We start from the raw sequence: 26593 nt of genomic DNA, 5'->3' as shown, positions 1-26593 counted from the left end.
CAAAATGATTAATAAAAGTAAACAGTTAATTCAACAGCTGCAAAGAGTTAATGGAACAGTTCTAAGTCATAAATTAAATTCTGTCATTGCAAAAGAATAAATTAATCAAGTTAGAAAATAAAACTAAAGTAGACACAGCTCATAACTGATAAAATATTTTCACAGAATGGTCTGCAAAAGAAAAAGTTGTTAAATACATTCCGTTTTAGTAGTAATACTTGATATCATTGTATTAACTATGTGAAATTGCATTTTGACTTGTATCAAGAGAAGACTAAAGGTTTTGTTTCTTAATGTGTTTTCTGTATAATCTGACAAAAGATGCATATTAATATAAATTGTTATAAAATTGTTAGAGTGTATTTAACAGTGAATAAAAGATTGAAATTAGTTCTGCTACAAATATGCAACATAAAAAAGGTATAAAATAAGGTATAAAATAAAGCTTGCTTAAATGTAGAAATAAAGTTTAGCAATATGTGATTAGCATCCATACTAAATGACTGTAGCTTGGAAAAAAATAAGGAATTTGCTTAATGGACGTTTTCCTACAAAATCAGCAAGAATGTATGCATTTTACATAGACAGCAAGAGAGCTGACCTCTTACAGACTTAGCAAAATGTAAAAAACAGGATGTATGCATTTCTCATTATCAGTAAGAAAGCTAACCTGCTTCCTTAAAGAATAGACAACAGGAAAACAATCTGTATGTATTTCTATCATATGACAATGTTAAGCAAGCAAGTTTGAATGGATATGCTTTCATCAAGTCAGCATTTGCACAAGATGTTTCCTTAAAAGATAATATCAACATTGTTTTTCTACAGGATTAAAACATATTTTTTCTGCAAACACCAGCAGACAGATGTTTTCATACAAAGACCAAAATAGAATACCAAGGAGAAAAATAGGATGTAAAAATACTATAAAGAGACAATAGCAGATAAAAATTGTTAGAGGTATTTGTGTAGGAACCCACATGTTCCGAGGTAATATTGTATCTCTCACATCATCCATGCTGTTTGAGAAGTAAAGTAGCACAGTACCTGAAGCTGTAATGATAGTTTGTGTGATTTGTTATAAAAAGTTATTTATTAGTTATTTATTATTTAAAGTGACAGAGTTTGGTGCTGCATCAGTGTACATTCTGCAAGTTTCTTTGGGCAACAGGCTGTAAATGCAATTATAACTAGACTTTGTTTTCAGCAGAATCCAGCCAGCAAGACCTTAGTGTCTTAAGAAGACTTCGGATCCATCACCGTAAGCAGCACCTTGATAATTAATTTTTCACCATGTGTGAGCTTTCTTTTCTTGCAGATGCAACTGACCTGTGCTATATGGAGACAGAAGCATGAAACATGGTGCCAGACGTGCCCTCATCTTCTGGTGCATGGATGTTGTGGCACATGACAGGGGGTATGCATGCTTCTGTCAGTTGCAACATCTTGAGATCTTTGAAGAAGTACCAACAGAGGGCTACAACACAGGAGTTCCCAGGTATAACCTAATAAAGAAGGCCCTATCAACAATCTGATGGCATAAATCAGGGTTCTAAAGCATTAGAGATGGGCTAGTTAATTTAACTGATTAACAAATGAATAAAGGTTTCTCGTTATAACACCTATATCACATTTAAACCAAGAATAAGGCACTAAACAAGCCAATCAAGTCAAAATCTATTTATTACGTGAGCCAAAAACAGAAGCATAAATGCACACTGGAACACCACATTTTCGTTGATAACACTTCATCAGATGCTTAAACCCATTAAAAGCTAATCCCCTTTTATCCAATAAGCATTCACAAACATAGCCAATCTGATACTTCTATTAATTAAAACTAATTGAAGAGCCTAAGTACAGGAAACTAAAATTTGAGTTCTAATATTCTAAACAGTTACAATGACCCCCATTTCAAAAGTTAAAACCTAGTTCAAAACCATATATCAAAACTATATTAAAACCCTGTCACTCAATTCAGTATAATAAAGTAAAATAAAATGGTAAAACCATTGACAGAAAATAACAAATGTATAAATGTAAAAACAAAAATTCTCTACTGAGTATACAAATAATTCATGTTAACCTAAACATTAGTGAATAACACCACCTAATGACAAAAATGGAATTTACACATAATAAATACAATTCCTACTACCACTAAACACATAGAATATGTATAAAATATGATAACCTAACCTAAAATGTCATAAAAATGTAATAACATTTTAATTATCTACTATACATGCTTGTTTATTTAAAAACATCAAATTAGGAATCCCTTAAAGTCTAGCTGCTCTTAACTTTAATACAGGGGCATGTGACACATTATTATTTAAACCCAGTGGTCTATTTGCCTCCAAAATAATTTGCCAATAGACCTCACGATATTCTATTCTAGTTTCCCAACAGCCTATATCACCTTCAGGATATGGCAGACAGCAAATGTAGTCCTGGGAAGTGCCTAGTATGAACCGTATGACTTATGGAAAGACAGCCCTTCTCCTACTACATGCCCATTTGTGATTCAGAGACACGGTAGCCATGATGAAGTAAGATCTAATTATTCGCTAATTTGTATGTCTCTGACTCTCATTTACTATCACAATGTGCAAATCATTGCTGATTTGCACGTTACCGTAGAAAAGTGCTGTCTGTAGATGCAGTAGCACTCTCATTGGCCAAAGTCACTCTCCTACACACATACAACTAAACACAACCAAACCCAAAGAAACACACACACACACACACACACACACACACACACACACACACACACACACACACACACACACACACACACACACACACACACACACACACCACAGTCCCTGTACTTGTCTCTAATTTGTCTGCCCTTCCATACCCTCACCCCCCATGATAGTTAAAGCACCATCACTGTACATATATGTATATTGAGTCCTGGCTTCTAGGGTATCCCCCAACCCTGATCCCTGTTATAATGTAGCTGCCACTAGAGCACTTCAACTTACTTTACTCCAGTGGCTAGTGTATTCCCCCACCCACCCCATGATTTATGTTGTGACGTCAGTGCTGATATGGCACTTTAAGTGTCATCAGTGGTGGTCTAATGATTCCGCCATCCCTGTACTACCATTGCTGCTGATATGGCACTTCCGACCTCGGTAATCCCTACCCCCATCCCTGTACTACCATTACTACTAATGCAGGACTTCTGATCTCTGTAATCCCTACCCTAATACATGTACTACCATTGCTCCTGATATCACACTTCCGATCTCAGTAATCCCTACCCCCATCCCTGTACTACTTTGATCATGGTATGTATTTGAACATGGGTCTCTCACCCCAAGGTCATTACCTTGACATATTTTTGAATCGAGGGGCCGCATGGATGTCTTCCTGGAGGTAGTTCCAGAGAGACAGAGAACTCATGGCTAATAAGCATATGCCTCTCCCCCTGGAATGCCTCATTAGCATTTAGCATTGCTGCATTGACAGTCCTTCACGGTGCTGCATACCTTCATGGTAGTAGACCATGCAGCACTGAGTTAGAGAGCTTACTCAATTGGGAAAGGTACTGCAATGTCACGGTACCTTAATGAATTCCCTCCAGTATATCTGATGGCCCCAGACCATGTTAGGTGACACCTTACTATACCTTGGTCTTAGTGAACTACTGCATCCATCTCTAGTGGACTTACTGCCTACTCCACATCCACTGACCTTTAAATTTACTTCCTTCTGATTTACTAACAACATTTGCTGTATATGTGTTTAAACAGTGCAACAGTTTTTAGACTTAGTGAATTCAGTCCTTACCTCTGTTCTGATCTGTCTCCTTTTTGTTTCTCTGTTTGTTCTGTTCTTTTTACTTGTTGCTGTACCTGAAAAACACTAGCACAGAGGTGAATATCTATTACTGTTTGTAACTTTGGAGCTTGTAGCGAAATCATTTGTCTAGAGAGGCCTAGCTGCTTCTTCGTGGGAGGGGGAATTTAGTCTGGTCTGATCTAGCTAGAGGCATTACTGTAAGGCTGTGTTTTTTATTGGTAATCTGGTTGGTTTCTGTTTCTTTGCCTTAAATAGCCAGTGTTTAAACCAGTTTGTACTTGTTTGCTCAAAGATGTAGTGAGATAGGCCTTCTGCCATTGCTCTGCTGTGAGATTGGAAAAGATAAGTGCTTATTTTCAACTGTTTTCTGCACTTATCTGTTTAAACTGTACAACTGCTTTTTAGACTTAGTGAATTCAATCCTTATCTCTATCTGGAATGGATCTTGTGTATCCCACATACCTGCCCAGCTGCTGTCGTGGTATTAAAGCTTGGTGGCTTTGAGTTGCTTGCCTCCAGTATAAATATGATATCAGACACTCCCCCAGTCCCATTACATCAGCTCATTCTATTGAGTACAGTGAAGCTTCTCAACCTTGAATTATCTTCTATCTCCTCACTTTCTACTAAAACAAAAAAATACTGTGCCTCTTCCTACTTTTGCTGCTTGTGCCTAGGAATTCAACTGCATTTAGTTTGCCAGCACCACACTTATTACTGCTTGTCAGTAGCCTTATTAAATTGATGACAGTATTCTATTGAATTGCTGCTTTATTTGTGCTGTCTTTTACTGTTGTGATTGTGAGCTACTGTTTTAAAGCAATTTACTGTTAACTATATTTCATTGCTATCTACTGCAATTCATTACTGCTTAACTGCATTTTACTGCATTTTGTTAATGTCTAACTGTATTTTTTCATAATGTGGGTTCTGTTCTTTTGTCTGTACGTGGTTAATCTGTGCTTCTTTGTGAGGTTTTTACTGTGTTGCTAACCTTAAATTGAGTAGCATAGTCTAGATACAGGTTTGCTTCATCCAGAGCTTCAGCTGCATGGTTTTTAACCCTTTGTGAGGTATTCCAATCTTACAAATTTTCCCTTAGTAGCACTTGTGTGATCACCTAGTAGTACTACTTTTAGACCTTTCACCTTTTACCCTCTTAACTCTTTCTGGCCTCTCTCCCCCAGTTTCTGAAAAATATAGATGGACAATCTCCTATGTTTTCTCCTGCCAGTCTGGTTGATATGGGCATCTTGAGACAGTGTAGCAACTGCTTCATGTACACAGACAACCCTCTACTACTACCACCTAGGAATACAATTTGTGAGAGATGCAATTACATCAAGCACCTAGAGTCATTGCTCTCTCCCCCACAAGCCAGTATATCTGGCACTCAGAAGGTTGTCAATGCAAACACCACACCTCAAACACCACCCACACCTACATAACATGTTCGCACATACGCAGAGGTCCTCAACAAAAACATACCCAAACAAAAGAGACCTCCGAGGCAAAAACACACGTAAACTCTACTGCCCACCACACCACACACCACACACCACACATAGTCGACACACCTGTGCCTCATAGCCACTAAGGCCTAAACATAAACCCAACATATTAGTCATAGGAGACTCCATTGTGAGACACACAGATGTGCCCCTTACCAGGCTGGATAAGGAAAAAGTCACAGTTAGTTGTTTGTCAGATGCTAGAATCCCCCATATCACCCATGCACTCAAGTCTCTCAACAGGTACTGTTATGACTCTTTCATAGTCCACCTTGACGTGAATGACTTGAGACATACCTCTCTGGACTAAATGAAGGGAGACATGCTCGAGCTCGCTGAATATGTGCCCCAGGCAGGTATGTTCCTAGCCTTAAGCAGCATTCTACTATCACCCAGAATTATGCCTCAATACAAACAGAAAATGACTGACTTTAACAATTGGCTTAGTTTCTGGTATCATTCCAAGGGGATCCAGTACCTGACAGTCTGGGATGACATGATTGACAAACAACAATGCTTTGCCAGAGATGGCCTGCATCTGTCTCCCTTGGGCTTCAGGCTCCTGGCAAAGGCTCTTGCCTCCTCCTCCATAGAGCCTTGTTTAGGCAATGCCATGAGGTCAAAACTACCAACATGAAAATGGCATCAAAAGGTAAATTAAAGGTCATGCTGCTAAATGCTAGGAGTCTAAACATGAAACTGCACTCATTGCAAGCATTCTTAATCCTGGAAGATGCTGACATTTGTGCAGTCACAGAAACCTGGTTCAAAGCTGCAGAGAGCACCCCAGCCATACCAGGTTGCTCATCCTATCATACATTCAGACCCCCAAACCGTGGGTAGCAAAGCAAAAGGAGGTGGAGTTGCAATATATATAAAAGACATACACATGTCCAAGCTGGTCAAACAGTATGACACACAGAAAACACTCCAGATGCACTTAGCAATTGATAAGACTCCTATTCAAGTAATAGCTACCTCTAGGCCTCCAACTTTGACTCAAGATGCCACTCCAACTATCTGGACCTCTTTGAATCTAACAAGATTCAACCCTTTACCCTGATTTTGGACGACTTTAACTATCCAAGCATAGATTGCAAGAAATACTCATGCCAAAACACAAATGCCCAGAGATTCCTTGATTTCGTTAATGCAAATGCCTTGGACCAGCTAGTTGACACCCCCACAAGAGGTGAAAATATCTTGGACTTGGTATTAACTAACATTAGTAACACTGCAGAATCCCTACAGTGTCATCATCCCTGGTAAGCTCCGACCACAAAGTGGTCAGTTTTGAAATCACCATCTCCCCTGACCCTCCCTAGCTAGGGTCAAACAAAAATCTTCTCCAAATCTGATTACAACCTCCTGAGGTAAGGGATAAACAGCGTCACGGCCCCCTCCCCCTCCATAGTAACTGGCACATACGTCCAAACCTACACCAAAGTACTATATGAGCATTTATATAGCTGTATGGACTCAGGAATACCTGACAGGATGAAATCCTCCTCCTCAAGGAAGAGTAAACCTGTCCGGTGGACATCTACAATAAATAATCTCTATAATAAAAGGAAAAAATTGCTGTCCAGGACCAAGAAGGAGCAGGTGCCTAAATGGAAGCAATCTCTCCTTAGCCTGAAAAAGCAAATAAGAGCACTAGTGAAATCCTCCAAAGCAAACTTCAAGTCCAAATTGGCCACATCTACTAAAGACAATCATAAGGTCTTTTTCACATATGTCCGTAATCTCAAGGGAAGCACTCAGATCTGCTCAGAACTGGTGGTCACAAGGATACAACATACAAAAATGCTGTAGACATAGCCAACCTGCTGGCAGACAGGCTCAGTGAAAATTCACCCCCTGACTCCCATCAGTAAAAAAGGACATCGCCAGTACCTGCCCCCCTCCCCTTATCTCTAGGGAGCAAGTCATCACTGCTCTCTCAAAAACAAAAAATACAGTCTCCATTGTACCTGATAACATCCCAGGCTGCATCCTACATGAACTCAGGCAGGAACTTGCAGCACCATTAGGCACCCTATTCAACCAAAGCCTGAGTACCTGCTTCGTCCCAGCTGAGTGGAGGACGGCCACTGTCATCCCTTTGCACAAAGATGAAGAACCAGGAAATTATACACCCATCAGCCTAACTAGTCTAATCTGTAAGGCGATGGAGCGGATTATTATGGACCTCATTAACAAGGACATTGGCAACCTCCAGACACTCGATCCCACACAGTTTGGTTTTGTCAAGGGGAGGTCATGCCTTTTAAATTTGTTCAACTTCTTTGAGACAGTCACCAAGGCCATCGATGAGGGAAAGACAATGCACACCACCTACCTTAACCTGGCCAAAGCCTTCAATACTATTTATTACTCGGGTATAACAGATAAACTCTCTCAACTAGGCATCAATCCATATGTTACCAGATGGGTAGCAAACTGGCTCACTGATAGAAGCCACCTAGTCAAAATAGGGGAAGCTACCTCAAACAGTTGACCTGTAATGAGCGGCGTACCCCAGGTATTGCTCTTGGGGCCTCTGCTGTTTTGGATATACTTTTCTGATGTGCAGGCCAAAACCAGTGGGATATGGCTGACCAAGTTTGCAGATGACTGCAAGCTGGGTGCTGTCATCAATTCCCCTAGTGATGTGGACATCCTCCAAGAGGGTCTCACCCAAATGACTGGTGTCAGAAACATGGCCTCAAACTGAATGTCAAAAAATACATCATCATCCCCTTTGGCGAGAGCGATGTCCCCACAAATTATCACATTGATAATAAGATCCTAAGCACGCAATCAGTTGTGAGGGACGTGGGCACCCAGATTGATAGCAAACTGACTTTTGACCTCCATATTGCCTCCGTTGTTCGGAAAGCTTTCTACATTAGTAAGAGTATCTCATCCAGGGACAAGGTGGTCATAGCATCCCTGTATTCTTCCCTTATAAGACCCATTATTGAGTACAACACCCCTTTCGGCATGTACCTCACAAAGCACATGCAGCAGCTGGACAGACCACAGAGGTTCCTCACGAGGAGAATCCAGGGCTTCAAACATGTACCTTACACAGATGGCTAAAGGCCCTGTCCCTCTATTCAGTCTCCTACGGACTCCTCAGAGGTGACCTCTGTCTGGCATATAAAGCAATCTCAGACCCCGCCTTGATGGGACTGTTGCATATCCGGAAGTCAAGTTCCATTCAAGTAACCCACACGTGTGACCTCAACCTGGTCTGTGATATCAATAGGACTTGTTGGTAGGAATTTGTGCCCCAGAGAGTCCCTCTTCTGTGCAATAGACTCCCTCTCCACATCAAGCAGAGTACTTCAATTAACTCTTTTTAAGAGCAACCTGGATAACTGGATGGGGAACAGAAACTACATCACTGGGATTTCACCTATGTCCCTGCTGGACAGTGGCATAGGGTGCTGATTTGTTGGAACAGAGGCTAAATTCTTGGCTAGGCTTGTAAGGGCCTTAGGGCTAATAACCTGGTAACTTCTTATGATCCTATGATCCTATTCAGTCCCATGTGGGAAAACAAACATTTATGTAACACTTTACTTACTGTCGGTACCGTGAAGATGAAGCTCCTTTTGCAGTAACTTCTGTCCTCCTTCTCTATGATCACATTGGACTTCATTGTCTTTGCCAATTAATAGCAACAAGTACTTCATTGGGATGTTATATCCTGCAAAACAAAACCCGAAGAAAATGCACTGTTAAAATATTTCCATGTACATTTCTAGAGCAGTTTTACAAGCCTTTTCCACACAGCATATGGGCATTGATAAAATATGTAAGAACACAACAATATTCTGTCAGACACTGTGGATAATTAAAAAGCTGGCCACATACAGAAACAAATGTCTATCTTTGCAGATATCATCCTGCACATGTGTCTTCTCTGTTATCATTACATCTCTACAGTAGTTACAAAAAACACCCATGTGGAAGGCAAAGCCATACATAGAATAAAAAAATTAACACAAAAATTAACACTAGCAATTAATTGTACAGTGGAACAAAATGGTAGAAACACCAACAAATTATAGATTTTATAAAACATAAAATTTAACTCAAACTGCTAGCACTTATTTTAGCACAGAATGCAACTCTTCTTCAGGCATCAAGAATCAAATTTAGTAACAGTTAATTTAATCAAAAACTTAGTCACATGATCATTGTCCTTGGAATCAAAACTCTAGGTAAAATCTGGAAATCTATTATTTGCAATCCTATTTTATATAAAATATATACTTAAATAAGCATTTTATATTAAATATAACAAGGATGTAGCAGTTGTTTTTAAGCATACTACAAATATTTCTTTAGGCACAAAAAAGTCAAAAACAACCATTCTCAACAAGAAAAACAATAAAAAGAAATATGGACATAGGAAAGGAAAGGAGATCTGATATGGTGCAGTATATATGCACAGGAGACAGTCAAACTAATCAGTACAAATAAATGCAGCTCCAAAGATATTTGAATAGATATATACACAAAGGAATCCAGTTATGGGAAAGTTCACAATATAAAAAACATAAAATCACAAGGGGAATGCAAAAAAGGGATTAGGGAGGCAGAAGTTAAACAAATAGAAACTGAAATGATAGACTATCTGCAAAGTAAAGGGTTTAGTGTGGAGATTCCAATACATGAAGTATCACAGCATAATGCAACAGTCGGTCCCCAGATTAAGGAGCAGCAAGTGGAGTGGGAGGCATCTGAAGAAGATTTGGTACATGGTGATTCTCTGTATCCCTTTGTAGGAGACTCATATCAAAGTCCATTTGAAGGTGATCAGCAAGGAAAGAAGCACAAAACAGTGGCAACTTTGATGTGGGTAATGTTATGGTGTGGTGGACCAATGTGTCCTCATATGGAGGAACAGCAAATGAACAGAATATGCCACAGGAAGATGTTCTGGAACTTTCTGTAGACCATTCATGGCAAACAGAAAAGAAGTTGTTCTTAGTCCAGAAAAAAAAGGATCTAAAGGACCAACTGCTTAATACAGATCAGTAGACATATTAAGATAAAAGAAGGAAATTGATTACAGAAGGTAAATAAGACCCAGATTGTGAGAAGATTAGAAAAACAGATGAACACAGTAATTAGGACTATCAAGAGAAATTCATACATTATAACAAAAGTATACAGGGTATATTACTGTGTAACTAAACTAATAATAGATAAAATGTTAACACAAAATTGTAGAGTAAGAAATGAAAGGAATGGAACAAGTAGAAACCACTATGGAAGCATCAAGGAGAGAAAACTACAAAGCAGTTAAGACAAAAGGTGTCACTATTAGAAGACTATAAACAAAAGAATATATAATCAAAAATACTTAGACAGACGGACATTAAAAGCAATGTAAAATACCAAATCAGACCAGGATTTATCATACATTATTTCCAAAAATAAACTAAAAATATCACCACAAGCAGAAAAGCTTAGAAGGCATGGAGATAAATATAAAGGAAAAGTACAAAATAAGCAATTCATTAATGATACAAAAAAGGTTTTACAGAGAAATGGAAAACAAAGCAAAAGGAAAGGAAGTACCACACACAGAAAAAAAAAACTAGTATGTGCACATTTCATTTTGAAGAAATATTTATGAAGACCCCGTTTAGCATAGAAAAAATATGCTGAATGGATGGAAGAACTAAAAGAAACAGTGCAGGTGTTCTAATGTTGAGAATATGAAATGAGATGAAATAATAGCCAGAGAACCTGAGACAAAATTAATAAAAGTTCCTAACTGGAAAACCCCAAGCCCAGATGCAGTACTTAACTCCTGGTTGAAGATATTTTACACGAAGATTTAGCCTTGAGCAAGAATTTCTTATATGTTTATCCTGAACAGAGACCAACCATACTAACAACATGGAAAACAAACTCCTGCTTAACAGTGACCTGGCAAACCTTCTTAAAACTATGGACTTCCATAAAACTTTCTTAAAACTTGCCTTCCGTTGATATACAAATTATGTATCAGAATTTGTGCAGACAGAATTTACAGTCATTTAGAAAAAATAAATTATGGCAATGAACAAAAATATAATAAAACAAAGTCATATGAAACCCAAAACATTGGACATTGATTTAACTACAAATGGTCACTGCAGTAGCCCTTTAAACCATGGTCTGAAGAAGTATTTGTGAAAGCACTCACCGTTTGTGTACACCATTAAATTTGCTTTGTTTTAAATATGGAGTAATACGTTTATTCACAGTACGTTATTTGCGAGTGCATGGTTGCCTCTGCCTGTGCTTTTTTATTTAACCCTAAACCTCCTTTAACATACTTGACATATACAGCCTCTATCTTCACAGGGTTTAACCATGAACCCCATATAAAATCAAATATAATGTTGCAGATACCTTTCACATATTCTAAAGGTAAAGTAAATACAGTAGTCAAATAAGCCATCTTAGCAATTAATATTGAATTAATCAATTTTTAATGATAACTCAAATGTTCTCCAAAGCATATATACATTCCTTATTTTTCAATCCTAGACTTCCATTGCATACCTCTTGCATCCTGTTTCACAAAACATATTCCCAAGACTGTTATTTTTTCCATATTAAAGTTAGCATCTCCTATTTTTCCAATATACCCTAAACCCTCACATTTATCTTTATTCAAATACAATCCTATAACATTTAAATGCTCACTTAGATAATTTAACATTAAGTTCATGCCATCAACATATTTTTTTTACAAATGTAATATAATTTGCATAAGCTGATATTATAGGTATACAAATATTTTCATTTGTCACATATGCCTCTTTCTGTATATCTTTATTTATGCATACCACAGCTGTATTAATCACTAAAACAAAAATCAAATTGCTTAAAGGACAACCTTGTCTTATGCCTCTCTTAATGCATATTTCTTGACTTGATGATCCACTTCTTAAAGTTTTTATTCTGTTATATTCATAAGCAGTAATGCATACTTTTCTTATTTTTGAACTAATATTATGTGACTGAAAAATATCCCATAATATTTCATGTGCTGATCCCATGAACCTTTGCTCCCACCCCCTCATCTCTTGAAGTACTGACACAGCAACCAGGAGGTCAAATGCACAACACATCCTTCCTACCGCAACCCTCCTTCCTCACACTTTAGTAAAAAAAAAAAAACTGCTTGCTACAAATGTAGCAAAATTTGTTACAGTGTACACCCTCCACTGAGTGCTACAGCACTCAGGTTTTTAGTGATAAAACAGAACTCTTGCTTTGTTTTAAACTGTAGCAAATTGCTTGCTACAAATATAGCTAGCAGTTGCTACAGTTTACATCACATGTGGAGTACTACAGCATTCAGGTTTGACTGAAATGCAATACTGACTTTCAAAAGCCAGTATTCCACTAAAGAATGATTAAGATGATAGACTGATTGTGCCCCCCTAAAATTTTGCAGCCTGCGCAATTGACTCTCTTGTCCCACCCTAGGTATGCTACTGTAGAGGGTCTATATTATATCATCGAATGCTTAAAAAAGCGAACGCTGATTGATCAACCTAATTTAAGTGAAAGCTTACAATCTCAAACTGTCAGATCAGCGATTTTTTTCCCAGGGAAAAAAATTGCTGATCCAAAACACATACACACAACACAAGCACACCAAACAAACAGAAATCCACACACATACACCTAAAATCTGATACCTAACCCTACACTAAACTATGCACACACCACTAATTACCCACTTACCTTAACCCAAACCCTAACCCTAAGGTCCGTCACTATCGCACACTCACCTCACCCGCTCCCTAACCCTAACTCACTTAAATCCGCCCTAACCCTCATGTCCACTCAATCGCACACACACCTAACCCGAGCCGTAACCCTAACTCACCTAAATCACCCTAACACTCACATCCACACAATCGCACACTTACCTGAATCTGACCGGTAACTTTCCACCATAACACTGAAAATACCGAAGCAACAGAAATGGACAACCGAATTCTTTCCCTAGGAAAAAATTTGAGTTTCTGCTGCTTCGATATTTTGCAGTTTCGCGAAAATAAGTTTGATCAATCAGCGTTCGCTTTTTTAAGTGTTTGAGGATATAATATAGACCCTATATAATTTTCATAAATATAGTATCTGTATTATTTAAAACTATAGGTCTCCAGTTTTTCATCTTATTACCTTTCTTCAATATAAATTTTAAGAAGCCACTACATAATTCTTTACACTTAAAATCTTCCCTTAACCATTCATTCATTACCTCCAGAAAACATGTTTTGCCATATTAATATATGTTTATGTATTTCACATTCTATTCCATCAGGTCACCCTGCTGATTTTATATTAACTGTTGTTAATATTTTATCCATCTCATCTGGAATAATTTCCTTTTCCAATTCTTCATTATCTTGTTCTGAGAACATTTTCACATTCAACTGTTTCCTCATCTCTGTCACTTCCCCTTTAAATATTTTTTTAATATGTTGCACAACAGAATTCATTTTTATCGTTTCTTGACTATTCAGAATTATTCCTGATGCATCTTTTATTTCTCTCATTATACTATTATCTTCATTAATTATCTTACTCAAATAAGGAATTACCTCTTCCTTTCTTTTTTGTAATATATATATATATATATATATATATCTTTTCTCTACTAAACTATTTTCTATAATTCCTTTCAATATTATTAAATCCTTTGTTACTTAATTTGCCATAAACTTTCTGTACTCTCCTTCTTTTCTGCACTTGACAATCAATGTAACACTTCTTATATTTCTCTTTAAATAGTATCCACCATTTTGATCAATTTGTTGTAAAAATGTCTCAAACCTATATGATCTTCCTAAAGCTTTAAAACTATAATTTTCCCTCTACCCATTCATTTTAGGAAGTACCTTTATACCCTTCCCTATCTTTATACAATCATCTTTATTTTTAATTTCAATCCATACGGAAACATGATCTGAAAACCCTACTTTTATCACATCTTCTTCTGATATTTCTATTCCAGAAGATATCAGGAAATAGTCTACTTCTGTTTTGTGCTCACCTCTACTATATGTCCATCTATTAGATGTCCATAGGACAAATTTACTATACTTGATTACTTCCAGCATTTCATTTACATCACCACGATTCTTCTTTTTTTTTTTTAATCACAGTTAAAATCACCTACAGTAATAATATCCATATTCACTGTTATATGTTCCAAAATTTTTTGAAACATAGTTACTCTTTCCTTTTGCCTGACATATGCATACAAAGCTGATTCTATACACTTGCCCTTTCCATCTTGTGTCTATAATTGTAACTCTACCCAATATAATTAATGTTACATCTAAAACTGTTATAGATTCTTTTCACAAAATACATATTCCTGAAAATGTCTCTCTACCGAAACTCCGCATCACTTTATTTCCCCATAATTTTTCTGTTTGTAACTCTCAACCTTATTTAGAAAATGCATATCTTCTAAAATAATTATATCTACATCAATTGGTTTGCACCATTACAAAATAGCTAATCTCCTAACCAAACATTCAATACTATTTACTTTCACCACAACTACAATTATCCTTTTCTCTCGTATTAATTCTTATTGCTAAATCAAAAACTTTAAGCATATCATCCTTTGCCTTTCCTATTTCTTTCATATCATTTCCTATACATTTTTTTCTTTCCCTTACAATTTGACCAATTGACTTTTTCTGTTCTTTTACTACATTCCACTACAAATTTTTATTATCTCTTATTTCTGAGTCCTCCTTTTCGTTATTAATTTCTTCACTATTTCTTCACCTTTGTCTTTAATTTCACACATCTACTTGCTCTTGCTTTTTTTCTTGTAGTTGCATAACCATCTCCCTTTAAAGAATGACATTTTCATGAAAATCCATCCATAAACAGACAGTTTTGTTACATTTATAATATTTCAATACATATTTTTTGAATCATGCCCTGTTTCCCCACATGTATTCCATCTTCTCTTCCTACAATTATGTATTAAATGATCCAACATTCCACAAAACAAGTTTTTAGTTGACCCCCAATATTTTATAATCCCTTTATCACTATTAACATTAATAATGCTTGGAATATGCTTGATATTATTATTGTTCATTTGTAATATCAAATTATAGTCCCAACCCCTGTGCATAATCCTTTATCATAAGCCTTAGAAATATCCATCTCTTTACATATTTTCTGTAATTGTTCTTTTAAATTATCTTTTTCTACTTCAGTTCTAAACTGAATATGTACTTTTAGTTTTGTCTTTCAACCAAATGCTTTAAAGGGTCTATATTATAACATCGAATGCTCAAAATTTCGAGTGTTATAATATTGACCCATTTCAGTCGAACAATCATACCATCGAACAGTCAGAACAGCGAATTTTTTCCCAAGGAAAAAATTCGCTGTTCCAAGAAACATACACACACACAGCACAAGCACACCAAAACAACTGCAATCCACAAACATACACTTAAAATCCTACGTCTAACCCTACACGAAACTGTATATACACTACTATCTATCCACTTACCTTAACCCAAACCCTAACCCTAAGGTCCGTAACTCTCACACACTCATCTCACTCACGCCCTAACCCTAACTCACTTAACCCGCCCCTAAGCCTACAGTCTGTCACTATCGCACACTCACCTCACCAGCGCCCTGACCCTAACTCACTTAACCTGCCCCTAACCCTAAAGTCTGTCACTACCGCACACTCACCTCACCCGCGTCCTAACCCTAAAGTCCCTAACTACCGCACACTCACCTTACCCCAGTTTGTTCGCTCACTTACCTTAACCCGGTCCGTAACCATCATACCACACTTTCCTGAACCCAATCTGTAACCTCCATTCGCTCACTTCCCTAAACCCGGTCCATAACCATTGCACCACAGTGCTATAAATAGTGAAGCCATGGAACGGACCACCGAAATCTTACCCTAGGTAAAATTTCAATGTTCTGAGGCTTCGCTATTGTCAGCTTTCACTCTAAAGGGTTCGATATTATAACATTCAAAGTTTTAAAACTTCGATGTTATAATATAGACCCGCTTTAAAGACATATTTATTCCATGGATGATAGTTTTTCTTTTTATCATATTCTTCCAAAAGTCTTTCAATTATATATCCAATCTCAAATATAATATCACGAAAAGTTTCTTTAGTAATATGAATAAAGGTTCTTACCTCTGATGTCTTCGTACCTAACGGCATAATCACATCATCCCAAATTTTATACCTGTCCATTTCTTCATCACATTTACTGGAAATTCTTTTGTATAGCTTGTCTTAGTTTTTGTCACTGCATTAGGCATTTCTTCTTGTTTCTTTCCTTTATTTTCCTTCAGCATCTCATCATAGGACTTCTTCTTTGAGGGACTTGAACTCTCCGATGCATCTTCCATCTGTATTCTGCCCATAATATCACCCATGATGTGTCTCTCCCATTCTCTGATTCACTAATATTAGCCATGTCGCTCAGTACATCATCCTGTAACCATCCCAACCATCCTCGTGCTCCTTCTCCTGCTGAGATACCATCTTGTGAATCAAGAAAAGACTTGAACGCCTTTTCAATAGACACATTCCCTTCATTTTCACATTCCCAAAACACCGTGAGAAGACTCAACCACCTTCCCTTCACCGCTGCTCATACTCTGCATCTCCTCACCACTTTTTGACTCTACAAGAGAAAGATCAACTGCCTTCTCATCATCAATAGAAGAACATACTATATCTATAGAATGCTTGACTGACTTCTGAAAGCAAAAATATGTCTCATGCTGAATCCTGCAACTTCATTGTTTTTCCTTCCAGCTTCTCTGAGCCGCCACTGTGCCTGGAACAGAAGTCGGAAGTAAGAGGTAGAAAATCATCCCCCCAACAATAAAAAGACTAGGAGAAGCTCCTCAGTGCCCTGGCCAAACTTCCCCTAGTGGTAGAAATACTACTTCAGGTTTACCCTGAAATGAGGCCCTTACTTAGTGGGAATGATTGACCAACAAAAGATGGATAGATGGATAGAGAGACTAGATAGATAGATAGATAGATAGATAGATAGATAGATAGATAGATAGACAGATAAAATGAATAAATATATAATTGTTTGACAGGTGCAAAGTTTCTAATTATACCTCTATTATCAAAGCTATCAGATATCTAATCCACTCCCCCAACTCATTCACCTTTCTCCACTCACTATGCTATATATACAGTTACTTTTTTCTCTTGGGCAACATAATACCCTTTAACAGCTACACACAAATAATTTATATCCACCACAAACCTATTAACACACAATCAGTACTACCCAAACATATTCACAACTACATCAGAATCACCCTGACTTTAGTCATCTTCTGTCAGTCTTAAACAAGATATAGAAATTACAAGAACCCTTCCTTCTTATGTTTAGCTCAAAAAAACAAAAATGAACATCAAATGGATATCTACCTAACACCACACCCTTTTAAATATACAATGGAGTGTCTACATTCGCCCAATTCCTGGTCCTCATACCCCTGCTTACAGCTTCCCACCCTCATACTCGTGGTTTTAGACTGCACTATGTACTTCATCTCCCTGGATACCACCCCCCTGAATATAAGAAACATCGCAACCAAGACACTAAGTCCTTATGCTTGGATACCATGATCCTGACCTCATTGGTCTCACACAGACCTGGCTACAGTCAGAAACAACAGACAATGAACTTCTCCTCTCTAAATAAAACATCATAAGACTAGGCAGCAACATAAAAAGCCTGAGGAGATGCTATATTTTTTTTTCTGCCTATGCAGACCTGTTCACAGATACCCTGTACAAGCAAGTTAATAGCTGTATAGAGGCAGCTGTGCCCACCAGGAAGAAGTACAGAACTAACTCAAAAAACAAGCCATCCTGGTGGAATCACAAAATCAGTCAGATGTATAACAGGAAAAAGAAAATCATGGCAAAACTTAGGAGGTGCAACACCCAGCAGGATAAAAGCACTCTCATTAAAGTAAAAAAAACAACTCAGAAGACAAATAAAGTCTACCAAAGCCAAATTGGAGGTAAGTTTGGCCTCCCAGGTGAAGGACAACCACAAAGCATTCTTTAGCTATGTCCGCAACCACAAAGGCAATACACAATTGTGTACAGAGCTCACTGTAAATGGAGCCACCTATACTGAGCCAGAAGATACATCAAACCTCCTGGCTGATAAATTCAGCTCCAACTTTACTCCTCTCTCCCCCTCAACCTTGCCTCAGGAAATATCATCAAATATAACCCCCCCCCCCCTACTATCACTTGGGAACAGGTCCTTATCTAAGACCAAGAACACTGCATCAATTGGCCCAGACAATATCCCAGGATGCCTTCTAAATAGTATGAAACATGACCTATCAGGGCCTCTGGAATAACTATTTAACTGTAGCCTCCAAACAGGCTCCGTGTCTCATGAATGGAGAAAGGCAGCAGTCATCCCTCTGCACAAAGGTGGGCCATCTACAGACCCTGGAAACCACAGACCCATAAGTCTCACTAGTCTTATATGTAAAGCCATGGAAAAACGTAACATGGAGATGATTAATAGAGCTATAGTAAACCTCCAGACATTGGACTCAACCCAGTTTGCTTTCATAAAGGGCAGATCATGCCTACTCAACCTGATGGACTTCTTTGAAAAGGTCACCAAAGCAATGGATGAGGGCAAAATCATTCACATTGCCTACCCTGACCTGGCCAAGGCATTTGACATAATACCCCACTTGAGCATTGTTGATAAACTCAAGAGGTTAGGTACAAACCCGTATGTCACCCAGTGAATAGCCAGCTGGCTCACAGACAGGACCCAGGAAATTAGAACTGGGTAGTCCACCTCTACAAAGAGGCCAGTCACAAGTGGAGTCCCTCAGGGATCAGTCCTTGGACCGCTCCTTTTTGGCATTTATTTCTCAGAAGTCAAGGCCAATGTCACTGGTCTCTGGCTGACTAAATTTGCAGATGATTGCAAATTACGAGATGTCATTGAGTTTCACACTGATGCAAATGTTCTCTAAGAGGGACTGACACAAACAAGTGGTATCAGAGTTATGGACTAAAACTAAATGCTAAGAAATATATAATAGTATCCCTTGGGAAGTCATCTATCCCTGGTAACTATCATATTAACCACACACCCCTTAGAGTTGACCCAGTAGGCGGGACTTAGGGACACACATAGATAGTAATCTAGCCTTTGATCATCACGTGTCTACAGTGGTGAGGAAATCATTCTATGTTGCTCAACTTATAAACAAAAGTTTGGTATCTAAGTCCAAGGAAGTCATTTCTCCACTGTATTCGGTATTCATCAGACCTGTCATTGAGTACAATGCCCCCTTTGGTATGTACCTAACCAGGCATATCCAACAACTGGAATGACCACTGAGGTTCCTCACTAAAAGAATACAGGGCATAAGTAATATGTGCTATGTAGACCACCTCAAGGCCCTATCCTGTATTCTGTCTTCTACTGGCTTTTGAGGGGAGATCTATGCCTGGCATACAGGGCATTGTCAGACCCCACTCTGATGGACTTCCTGCATATCCACAAACAGTACCAGAATTACTCATTCTAAAGACTTAAAACCTGCCTGTGATATAAATAGGACCTGCTGGAGAGATAAGTATGGATCCCAGAGACTATCCTGTCTATGGAACAGGCTCCCCATCCATGTGAAGCAGAGTTCCTCCCTAACCCAATTGAAGTGTAGCTTGGAAAATTGGATGGGAAACCGGAAAGCCATCCTTGGTTTGGCACCTATGTCTCTGATGCAAACAGGTAACCTGTAAATGGTTCATCTCCCAGGCCAATACTTACACTTATCAAGGTTATCAGAACTTGTCAGAGATTTGGGATGCATGGCTAGGCTTAAAAAGGCCCTTGTGGTTGTTAGCCTAGTAAACACCTATGGACCTATGAACCTATAAAAACTCTCTCCACGTTGTGTGCTCAACCCTCAACACTCATTTTAAAAATGTGGAAATTATCATCTCACTCCTTAAACTTAACCATTAAAAGTTACTATTCATTATTGGCACCTATATATTACCCAAGAACAATATCAATATTGCAGATGGCAACTTCTGCTGGGCCACTCATATCCCCCATGAAAAAAATAATATGAGGTGACTTTAATATTGACCAGCTCACTACAGACTCGTCCAACTCCATAAATGACATAAACATGTATGGTGTCTTGCGGATTATCCCATCCCCCACTCACAGCAACAACAACAGTAATAAGGGAACCATTATAGAATGGATTCTTATCTCCTTTCCAAACAACATCCCCTCCTCGGGAACACTATGAAAATGTCTAACTGATCACCTAGCAGTTTTTAACACTAGAAGATTAACACCCCAAAGCACCATCATCTCAACACAATCCACAACCTCACAAATGTTGGCAAACATACGTTTATCTCCTACCTAAAATACGGGTCTATATCAGTTCAACGAAACAGCTCCTCATCGAATACAACAACCTCGAACTTCTAACCATGAAATCTACAAACATCGAAAGCTCAGAACAGCAAATTCTTTCCCTGGGAAAAAAATCACTGTTCCGAGAAACACACACACACAACACAAATACACCAAAAAAACAGCAATCCACTCACATACACTTAAAATCCTACATCTAACCCTACACTAAACTGTACATACAGTACTATCTATCCACTGTCCTTAACCCAAACCCTAACCCTAAGGTCTGTCACTATCGCACATTCACCTCACTAGCGTCCTAACCCTAACTCACATACCCCGCCCTAACCCTAAAGTCTGTCACTATCGCACACTCACCTCACCCGTGCCCTAACCCTAACTTACATACCCCACCCTAACCCTAAAGTCTGTCACTATCGCACACTCACCTCACCCGCACCCTAACCCCAACTCACATACCCCGCCCTAACCGTAATGTCCACATAATCGCAGACTTACCTGAACCCAACCCGTAACTTTCCACCACAGTGCTGAAAATAGAGAAGCCACAGAAATGGACAACTGAATTCTTTCCCTAGGAAAAAATTTGGTTATCTGCAGCTTCTGTTTTCGGGTCGATATTAGACCATTCGAAGTATTAACACTTCGATGATCTAATATAGACTCTAAAACACTGCAATGTAATTCATCAGTATCCAAATTCAGCAAACCCTTTACAGACACACTAAATGAACTTGCTTCACTCAGAGCAAAGAAAGTCAAAACAAATCCTGCTCCATGGCTAACTAGAAGTACTAAACAGCAAATCAGTTAAGGGACAAAGCTACGAAGATTTGGAACAAAAATGAAAATCATTCAGACTTGCAGCATTACAAACACCTCAGCAACCATATGAAATATCACATTAAACAAGACAAAATAAACTACTATACAAACATTCAAAACCAAAATCATAATAATGGATACAACATGGTATCCACCCTCTTTTTTGGACATCTCAAAAAAAAAGCTTCTGGTACTATCTTGCACATCTCCTACTACAAAAACTCACCACCATTGGGCTCAGACTCCTCCCTGTCTGGGTTCCATAGCTACGTCATCAAAAAATCACCATCTGTTAAATGGTAAACACATTTTTCACATTTCCTTCCTATATCAGTCAGTGTCCCGAGGAATCACTCCTTGTCCCTACACTCATTAACATCTTCACCAATGACCTCTACACAACCAGTAATAACACTTCCATTAGACAATACACTGAAGACTCCACACTTATTTGTTATGCCCTAAACCTTTGACTCTTTTACCTCTATCAAAACATGGTTATCCAACTCACAGCTGCTTCTCAATAATAAGAAATCTAAATTATTTTTACCTCCAAACAATATGAAGAGCTAACAATACTTTGACAGTAACCTCCTCAAGCCACAATAAAATCACACTTGCACAGCATACAAAACTGCTATTTGTTTTTGCAGAAAAAAAGTGAAATTTGAATTCATATTCAAGAAATAGTTAAGAAAATACATCAAAAAACATGCTGTCTGTACAGAATCAAACCTTTCCTGTCAGACTTCTGTAAGAAAGCTTACTGCTTGTAGACTCCTACTGCCAATACGTCTGTATTCTGTGTCAATATTTACTGACCTAAAAGCTACACAGCTGCACAGGCTGGAACAATGCTGCAACAAGATGACTAAATTTGCTGCAGATGTCCCTCATAGAACCCATTACAGTCTGCCTCTTAAGAAGAACTGGCTTAAACAGCCACACTGTCTTACATACACTCAACAACATCTCACAATCCATAAACTCATCAGTTAATCTCAAAACTGTTCTGATCATGGCAATATAATTTATCCCTATAGACCACCAAAAACATTATGTTCCACTGACCAACACTTATTGCAAATATCTTAAGCAAACAACTATACTGGCAACTCTCTCTACACTAAAGTATGTCACTCCCTTGTAAACAAGTACTCTGTCTTAAATCTAAGTACAACTAAAGTCTCATATAACAAACTCATGGCTCTGCCAATGCTCTGATCCACCCTAACATAAGATACAAAACAACTCCAGCTTATAGGATCACCGACATTTCCATCTCTTGATGCTAACCTCTTTCGTACAATAGTTTCCTTTCCAATCGATTTGTGTGTATTTTGGTCCCCACCCTTATTCCTACTTCATTAACTTCCTTTTCAGTTTCTATCCTCATAGCTGCCCATTGTTTTTCTCTCTTCTTTTAACTCATCCTCTTTTTCCCATTGCTATACCCACCCTATGCCAACTATCCTAGTTTTTCTACAAAATAATTTTATTTTCTAATTTTCCTACTGTAAAAACTCATAACTTATTGTCACACTGCTCTAATCTCTCTGTTTATAAAATGTCACACCTCACCTCATCTGTCTAGTACCACCTATCTCTAAATGCTGACCTGGTGATTAAAAACTACTGCATTTGATCTCCTGTACTGCTTCTATGATTATAGTTTTTTAAGTTATTTCCTCTTATTATAATATTGTATGTAACACTTAGGCTCATAGGTTCATAGGTGTGTACTAGGCTAATAGCCCTGGAGCCTTTACAAGCCTAGCCCATAGGATTACTCTAGCATTGTGCTACCCGACCTTAGTTTCCAGTGCCTCTGTCGAGTAGAGCCAATGGAGTGATCCCCAATGTGAATTTTCTATTTCCCATCCACTCATCAAGATTTCTCTTGAAGAGGGCTAGTGCCGTGCTCTATTTGACATGTATGAGAAGTCTATTCCATAACAAGGGCAGTCTCTGGGTTATGAACCTGTTCCTCCAGCATGTTCTGTTGATTGTGGTAATGAGGTTGAGGTCTCTGGAGCATGTGGTGCAGAGAAATTGGGATTTCTTTAGATGTAGCATTTCTAACAGAGCTGGGTCAGACATGGCTTTATAAGTCAAGCAGAGATTGCCTCTAAGTAGGCGATATGAGACAGAGAATAGTTGGAGTTTTTTGAGTCTGTCCATATAGGACAAGTGTTAGAGTCCTAGGATCCGCTTTGTGAGGTACTTTTGCAGCCTCTCCAGTTGTTGCAGGTGTCTAGTGAGGCACATGCCAAATGGGGCATTGTACTCAATGATTGGCCTAATGAGGGAAGAGTAGAGGGAGACAATGACCTATTTCTTCCTGGATGCAAAACCCTTAGTAATGAGATGTGCCACATAAATGGACTTTCTGACCACAGTGGTGTGTGGTGGTCAAAAGACAGGTTGCTGTCAGCCTGTGTTCCCAGATCTCTTATAACGCCTTCTGTGTTCAGAAGACTACTATCGATGTGGTAGTTCATGGGAACTGGGGTTTTCCCACAGGGGATGACAACAGATTTTTTGGCATTGAGCTTAAGGCCATGGTTCTGACACCAGTCGTTGGTCTCAGTAAGGCCTTTCTGTAGGATGTCAACATCACTTGGGAAGTTAATAATGGCTCCCAACTTGCAATCATCTGCAAACTTTGTCAGCCAGAGTCCCTTTGTGTTGGACTGGACTTCTGAGAAGTAGATACCAAACAGGAGAGGATCCAGGACCGATCCCTGTGGGACTCCACTCGTGCCTGGTTGGCAGTCTGACTTGAAGTCAGCTACCTTCACACTGTGGGTTCTGTGAGCCAGTTTGCAACCCACTTAGCGATATAGGGGTTGATGCCTAGCTTAGTGAGTTTTTCTATGATTCCTGAGTGGGGAATGGTATCAAAGGCCTTGGCCAGATTAAGGTAGGCTGTATGAACCACCTTGCCTTCATCCACAGCTCTGGTGACAGACTCAAAGAAGTCGACCAAGATGAGCAGGCATGATCTACCCTTCACAAAACCAAACTGTGTGGGATCCAGAGTTTGGAGAGTCCCTATATCTTTGTTTATTAGGTCCATGATGATGCATTCCATAGATTTCATATTAGACTTGTCAGGCTAATGGGACGATAGTTCCCAGGGTCTGTAGTCATTCTTCCTTTGTGGAGAGGGATGATTATTGTAGTGCGCCATTCAGTAGGGACAAAGCCTGAGGTGAGGCTGTGATCGAACAGGGCACACAGGTGAGGTGCCAGTTCACTCTGTAGTTCATGTAGAACACAGCCAGGGATATTGTCAGGTCCCATAGAAGCTGTATTCTTGGCCTTGGACAGTGCTGTTTTAACCTGTGCAGCAGTAATACTGGGTGCCTGGCAATCTACTGGTATTGTGAATGGTCCTTTGGGGGGAGGGGAAAAGTTGGCACTGAATCTGTCGGCCAGTCTTCTTCTTCTTCTTTCGGCTTTTCCCGGTTAAGGGTCGCCACAGCGGATCACCTGTCTGCTCATGATTGGCAGTGGAGTTTTACTGTGTCGAGTTGCCAGCCCAGCACCCAACCTTCCACAGAAGGCACACACATGCACGCACTCATGCCTAGGGCCAATTTAGAGTGTCCAATCCACCTACAGCATGTCTTTGGGATGTGGGGAGGAAACCAGAGCACCCAGAGGAAACCCACGTGACCACAGGGAGGACATGCAGACTCTGCACAGGAGGCACCCCAGCCGAGGATTGAACTGGAAAACCTCTTCCTGTGAGGTGGCAACGCTAACTGCTGCACCACCACAGCCACCCTGAATCTGTCGGCCAGTATATTGGCAATATTTGTTGGCTCGGTATAGGAGGTACCATTGTGCAGTAGCTCACAGCAAATCTGGGTATTGCCGTGGAGGTTCTTTACATAGCTATAGAAGGCCTTGTGGTTGTCTTTACTATCTGCTGCAATTCTGATTTCATAGCTAGCTTTAGAGGATTTGATGAGCGATCTCAACTTTTTGTTGAGAATGATATGGGAGTTTTTACAGTCTTGGGACTTCACCTTATTCCACATCAGTTTCCTCCTTCTGTTGCAGAGTTTGTTTATGGCAGGGGACCACCAGATTGGCTTCCTTTTTTTGGAGGAGAGCATCTTGGTTCTATTGGGTATGGCGAGATCCATGCATTTGTGTACGTGTTTGTACAGTGCATTGGTGTATGATTCGGCAGTCATGCAACTATTCTCCATTTGCATGGGTGCTGTGAAGTTAGCCACCTCTGTTCTTAGGAGCCCAAAGTTAGCTTTGGAGAAGTTTTTCACGCTGGTTACCTTTGAGGAGGCGGTGGGGGTGGGATGTGGATTTCCAAGGTTATTAGTTTGTGGATGGATATAACCAGGGAGGAGTTGACTATTGGTGTAGAGCAATTGTTGCCCAGGTTATTAATGACCAGGTCATGGATGTTGCTACCTTTAGTGGGGGTAAGAATGAGCTGGTCCAGGGCATTGGAATTTAAGAATTCCAGGAAACATTGGGCAAGTGCCCAACAATTGTAAAACCTTTAACTGTCACCTGTCTTCTAACTTCTTGTGATTAATTTGTGTTTTAATCATTTTTGTGGAGCTTTTCTCCCTGGGTCTTGACTGAAAAGAGGTCATGTACCTAGTCAATAAATAAATAGATAGGTAGATAGACAGATAATCCATTTGACACTACATCTGAGAAACATCATAGTGTCTCTTTTTTCAGTTGCAATGAGCTATTCAAATTTCATATACAGAAGATAAAATCTGTGATTTGTACTAAAAATAATTCATCAGGGATCTTAGGCAAACAAATTAGCAAAGTCATCTCATACCAAAGCCATCTAAGTTTACACAAGAGTATAATAATTGGTTATTATCCAATCACCAGCATACATCTGTTTTATATATGTATATCCGGTTTCACTTGATATC

The 26593-nt window shown here is 38.9% G+C and overlaps 1 protein-coding gene across 2 annotated transcripts in view; it reads right to left on the bottom strand.

The window, feature by feature from the left end:
• LOC122798730 (zinc finger protein 883-like) overlaps window positions 1-26593 on the bottom strand; it is a 139689-nt gene that overhangs the window by 46733 nt on the left and 66363 nt on the right. For both annotated transcript variants that reach the window (XM_044067830.1, XM_044067831.1), the window contains exon 3: window positions 8902-9024. In XM_044067830.1, coding sequence (XP_043923765.1) covers window positions 8902-9024 — 123 coding nt within the window. The remainder of the gene's footprint in view (window positions 1-8901; window positions 9025-26593) is intronic.

Source organism: Protopterus annectens, chromosome 3.part1 (assembly GCF_019279795.1).
Source record: "Protopterus annectens isolate FY-2018-M chromosome 3.part1, PAN1.0, whole genome shotgun sequence".
Taxonomy (NCBI): Eukaryota; Metazoa; Chordata; order Ceratodontiformes; family Protopteridae; genus Protopterus; species Protopterus annectens.
This window is presented reverse-complemented; position numbering and strand designations above follow the sequence as displayed.